Source organism: Leucopleurus acutus, assembly GCF_964270905.1.
Source record: "Leucopleurus acutus genome assembly, chromosome: 17".
In the NCBI taxonomy this organism is placed as follows: Eukaryota; Metazoa; Chordata; class Mammalia; order Artiodactyla; family Delphinidae; genus Leucopleurus; species Leucopleurus acutus.
In genome coordinates, this window is record NC_139159.1 from 36,135,923 (window position 1) to 36,141,988 (window position 6,066).

Consider the following 6,066-nt stretch of genomic DNA (forward strand, 5'->3'; position numbering starts at 1 on the left):
AGAAACTAAAACAAGGAATATTTTAGCTTAAAAGCTTATCTCAAGAGAATCATACACACTTCACATGAATACAAATACCCGAAACCAAACATTTTTAAAAGCTCCAATACCCAAAATATAAAGAAAAATATTAATTCAGAAGACTCGATCAATCCATGATAATCACAAAACGGCTGGGCAATCTCTATCTCCCTTCCACACTAACCATCCATCCCATGGAAGACCAAGGGAGATCAGACCTTCCAGACTTACCTTCCAGACCTTCCAGACACCTGGCTGCTGCAAAATTCTATGGAGACTCCTTGTGGAACAGCAGTTTCCCATCTCTTGTGTATCTCCCTATCGTGATCATGATCATGCAGGAAGCAAGTCTGGCTGTGCTATTTCTTATCATTGACTGTCACCCATCTGCAGCATGGTATTGTACAGATAAGAAAAAAGTAGTTCCCTTTCCCCCAGAAGGTTGAGGCTCAGGTACAGGGTAATTCTCCTGTGCACACAGTCATTATTTAGGCCGACTCAGTGACTTCAACAGGCGTAATCATGTGATCAGGTTTGTTGCCAGCTGCGTAATGCTCCCACATCTGTAGATAGAGCCGCTCTAGGTCCATTGTGTATTGTTTGGTGTTGAACAGAGGGCTAGATGTTCTCTGCTTCCAGACTTTGCCACGAATTTTCTTCAGGTATTCTAGATCAGTTCCCAGTTTCACAGCTATGTCTTCATATTCTTGTCTATTTTGAGCAATAAGCTCAAGACAGCCTAAACAAGTGAGCTGGGAAGCTGCAACTCGGGAAGCAAGAGTCTCTCCTGGCATAGTCACCACGGGTGTCCCTGACCAAAGGACATCCATCCCTGTGGTGTGTCCATTACAGAGTGGAGTGTCCAAGCAGACATCAGCCAGCTGGCCTCTCCGAACATGTTCCTCTTTAGGAGCAACAGGTGAAAAAATGATACGCTTCTGGGGAAGGCCCATATTTTGTGCATACTGTTGAATATTAGGTTCTCCTACTGCTGGAAAACGCAACAGCCACAGTACACTATTGGGAACACGCTTCAGAATATTTGCCCACATCTGCAAAGTAGATGGGTCAATTTTATATAACTGATTGAAGTTACAGTACACAATGGCATCTTCCGGTAACCCGTACTGAGAACGGGTGGTTACAATAATGGTACGGGGAACCTCCTCTCCAGTGGCAGCCTTAATGTTGATCTGGGTAGTTGCCAGTCCATTGCTAAGACTGAATCCATTAATTGTTATCTGAATTTGTCCTCTGTTAATCATTTCAATAACTGCCTCTGCAATAGTATTCATAGGAATGACAGGCATATTAAGAGCCGTATTACTGCTGTCTGCGTTGTCTCCTCCATCAGGACATTTCATCTTGACAATCTGCACATCTGGGAGACTATCAAGAAATGCTTTGAGGTCGATGCCATTCAGCACAATCCGATTGTCATAAATGTGCCCATTGGACTTAAAATCGATGACTGCCTTCTTCTTCAGGTGAGGGAACATATTAGCATGATCACCAATAAAGAAAGTACGGGGCATATAAGCCAGTTTCTCAGAATACTGCTCAGCAACTTCAGCAGGTGAAGTTTCCTGATCAGTGATGATATAATCCATGAAAAGCACGCCACTGGTCCCAGGGTAGCCCAGCCACATTGCCTGAATAGGAGCTGGCCTGAGAGCAAAGAGTTCATTTCGAGCACCCCTGGTATAACCATTCATATTTACAAGGATGTGTATACCATCTTGATGGATGCGATCAGCTGCTTTCCCATTGCATGGAATCTGAGAAAGATCAATGAAATGATGGGCTTCTGCCATCACCTTCGCTCGGAAGTTTGTGCCATCATCTGGGCTCAGGGCATAACAGAATACCTCAAATTTATCAGGATTGTGCATGCCTGGAATAGACTGCATAAGATGAGAAGTAGGATGATTCCCAAAGTCAGAACTCACGTATCCTACACGCAGTCGACCATCACTGAGCTTCAAGTCTTTTGGATGTTCGTACGGTGGTTTATGAAGGACACTGATCTCATCCAAGCAGAGGTTCCCATGGCTCTCAGCAATAGCCTTCCTGAAGCCATGAGAAAGAGGATAGAGCATACTATGATGAGGCTGCACAGAAGGCAACCTATTCTTCTCCAGCTGGTCAGCCACAATGCTGACCAACTTCTTCATTCGCTCATCATAGTCTGTCCAATCACAGACAATCTGCAGGCAATGAGCCAAATCACAATAAGCGTCAGGAAAATCAGGTTCAAGCTTCAGAGCAGTGCGATAAGAAGCAATTGCTTCTGGAATATTCCCTGAATACTTGTGGATGGAAGCCAGATTGCTGTGGGCATCCGCAAGTGCAGGGTTAATCTGAATGGCACGAGTATAACACTGCAAGGCTCCCTGAACATCCTGCATCTCCTTTAGAGTGTTTCCCATGTTACAATAGGCATCAGCAAAGGTAGGACTGATTCGAACAGCCTCCTTATAATGCATCAGAGCTTCCTGCAGTTTTCCCTGCTGCTGCAATACACTTGCTAAATTTGAATGGGCAACAGCAAACTCTGGGAAGACTTCTAATGCTTTACAATACAAGCGAACTGCCTCTTCAATGTTTCCCTGGTCTCCTTTGATATTGGCTAGGTTATTCAGAGAGTCTGCATGGGTGGGACACAGCCGCAGAGCTGTATTATAACACTCTTCTGCTTCGGCAACACTGCCCTTCTCTTCCAGAGCGTTGGCTAGGTTGCAGTAAGCATCAGGGAAATGTGGTTGCAATTCAATAGCTCGCCTGCAGGTGTCTATTGCCAGATCTATCAGGCCTTGCTCATAGTATACACAAGCCAGGTTGGCATGTACCACTGCATGATTTGGGCTCAAGCTTAGGGCACAAAGGTAAGCTGCCACAGCTCTGTCAAAAATCCGTGCCTCTTTCAAGACATTTCCTAAATTGATATAAGCATCCAGAAAATTGGGGTCAAGGGTGACAGCCTTTTCAAAGTGATGAATTGCAAGCCAAATCTCCCCTTGTGCATTGAAAACACAGCCAAGATTACTCCAAGCTACTGCAAAGTTCGGTTGCGTCTCCATTGCTTTCAAATAACATGCCTTGGCTCCTTCCAAGCGACCCAGGGCTTTGAGCAGGTTCCCCAGGTCACTGCGAACACAGTACAAATCAGGATTGCACTGAAGAGCAGAGACGTAAGCTTGTACTGCCCCTTCCATGTCGCCTGCTGCTACCAAAGCGGCTGCCAGGTTAATATAACCATCGATGAAATCTGGTTTGAGATGCAATGCATGCCGGTAATGCTCAATTGCTTCCTGCAACTGCCCTCTTTCCTTGTACACATTCCCCAAATTCGAATAGGCTTCTGCCAGAAGAGGGTTCTGTTTAATTGCCAGAGTACTAAAGTGGGCAGATCTGTCCAGGCTTCGACACTGGAAGTGTAGAGATGAAAGTAATAAAAGTACTCCAGTATTGTCTGGCTCTTGTCTCCACAGCTGCATGCAGTGTCTCTCAGCTGCCTCAAAATCTCCTGCCTGATACTCTCGATGTGCCAACTCAGCTAACCCTTGGAAGGAAAGCATACGTTTCGTTGGTTCTGTGCTGTCGGCCACGTTGCCCACAGAAGACGCCATCTGGAGCTTCTGGAGAGAGTGAGAAAAGGGGGTAATTGAGTCCCGCTGCCGCCACTACTGGCAAGAATATTTCTAGAGGTAGCAAGTACGAGGGCAGCAGCCGTACCACTGCTTTGACAGGCTTAAGCGGCGGCGACAGTTACAGGCACCGAACCTTAGGAACTCTGGTTGGTCGTCTAACTCTCACGCTCTTGAAATCTTAATTCTTAACCCTGCCCTCTTCCACCATTTTCCTCCTAATCAGGGAATAAAAATTACCTATACACTTGCCTTAGAAGAAATCAAAAGTCAGTAGTCCAAACACTTTTCAAAATTTTGATTTCTGCCCAGTTGGAAAGGAAATACATGATTGACTTTACTTCATCATTCATATAGTCAATGTGGAAAACATTAGGGCCGTGAATTTCAATACAGTAAGATCAGAAAATTTTAAATTGGCCTTCCCAAACCACTAATAAGTAACCGATGTTGTATATAATGCTAAAATCTTAGAGACCGAGTTTGATATTTTAAAAGTTCTGAAAGGATTAGCTAATTTCTCCTCATCATATTTCTCATGCCTCAAACCTGAGTATTACATTTTAAAAAATAAATTTATTTATCTTTATTTATTTATTTTTATTTTGGCTGCGTTGGGTCTTCAATGCTGCGTGCAGACTTTCTCTAGTTGCGGCGAGCGGGGGCTACTCTTTGTTGCGGTGCCTGGGCTTCTCATCACAGCAGCTTCTATTGTTGTTCCACAACTCTATGGGTTCCTTTTTAGGTCCTATGAAGAACCCTAGAAATTAGTTCATGGAATTATAAGTTTTTGCAAAATTGTCAAAAGTGAGATATTTTAACTTCCATCAGGTAAGACCAGCGTCTCTTTCTTTGCCAATTTTCCTTCTATCATATTCCGTTATGTTGGATCATATTGGAATGGCCACAGGCTTTTTTGAAATCTGGCTAAGGAGATTTTCTTTTTTCTGTGGTACGCGGGCCTCTCACTGTTGTGGCCTCTCCCATTGTGGAGCACAGGCTCTGGACGCACAGGCTCAGCGGCCATGGCTCACGGGCCTAGCTGCTCCGCGGCATGTGGGATCTTCCCGGACCGGGACACGAACCCATGTCCCCTGCGTCGGCAGGTGGACTCTCAACCACTGCGCCACCAGGGAAGCCCTAAGGAGATGTTTTAAGTGAGGCTATTATGTGATTTTCAGACACCGTCATATGTAATTGACTATATACTATCGCATTACAGGAATAACTTCCAGTACTCATACTGACTACTCTACTGACTTAACCTAGCACAAGACACAGAAGCATAAGGACAGAAACCACCTTACAATATAGCCATGTCTTGCACTTCACAGCTCTCAAAGCATGTGCGTTTGAAGAAGAAAAAAAGAACTGAAAAGTACAAAACCAGAAGCTATTCTGTGGAAAATTATTTCAATCATCAGGCATGTGAAAGATAAGTCAAAGATTCAGTTCTCATCAATGCTTAGTCAAAACGGAAATTTTCTTCTGTCAAGAATATACTCCAGGGGCTTCCCTGATGGCACAGTGGTTAAGAAGCCACCTGCCAATGCAGGGGACAAGGGTTCGAGCCCTGGTCCGGGAAGATCCCACATGTCACGGAGCAACTAAGCCGGTGTGCCACAACTACGGAACCTGCGCTCTAGAGCCCGTGAGCCACGACTATTGAGCCTGCAAGCCACAACTACTGAAGCCTCCGTGCCTAGCGCCCATGCTCTGCAACAAGAGAAGCCACCGCAATGAGAAGCCTGTGCACCGCAACGAAGAGTAGCCCCCAGTCCCTGCAAGTAGAGAAAGCCTGCGCACAGCAACGAAGACCCAACACAGCCAAAAATAAATAAATGAATGAATGAATATACTCCATCAACAATGTGTGTAATGGAATGGTGTGAATGAGTATTTTATCAGAATCCCTGTAATGCACAAACCTATAGCAGTACTGAAATCAGTAATGCATTTATAATAGTAAATACTTATGAGGAAGTAATCCATAGAGGTTTTCTCAAAGTTAACAATGAAAATTAATGTGACATTATCAATAATAAATTGTGAAGCTGAAATAAACTTTTCTAAACTATTAATAACTAGAAGCAAATTCTAATCAACCATGTTACAAGAAATCTATGTCTAAAAACTACAAAGTTTATTTCTTAAAATTTTATTTCGAAAATACATAAACTGTCATATGAGGAGGCAGTTAAAGAATATATAGCTAAAAGAGTGGGGGAAAAGCTTTATAGAGACACATCTGGCAGTAGTTCATTTTTAAATGTCATTTTTCTAGATTTTGTGACACCTATAGTATTGATATTTGAAAGCATTTAAAAAATTGTAATTTGAAGATTTGCTACTTCCAGGTAGAATAAAATATTTTGAAGCAAAACAACGTTTCCACTGA

General features: G+C 43.6%; 1 protein-coding gene across 1 annotated transcript; it reads right to left on the minus strand.

Annotated features, from left to right (window-relative positions):
- Window positions 1-509: 509 nt before the first annotated feature.
- Window positions 510-3,650, minus strand: LOC309974420 (UDP-N-acetylglucosamine--peptide N-acetylglucosaminyltransferase 110 kDa subunit-like; the record flags this gene model as incomplete). Its single annotated transcript, XM_082859038.1, has 1 exon — window positions 510-3,650. One exon carries the CDS (start codon window positions 3,648-3,650, stop codon window positions 510-512), a length of 3,141 nt encoding a protein of 1,046 aa, XP_082715164.1.
- Between the last annotated feature and the right edge of the window lie 2,416 nt (window positions 3,651-6,066).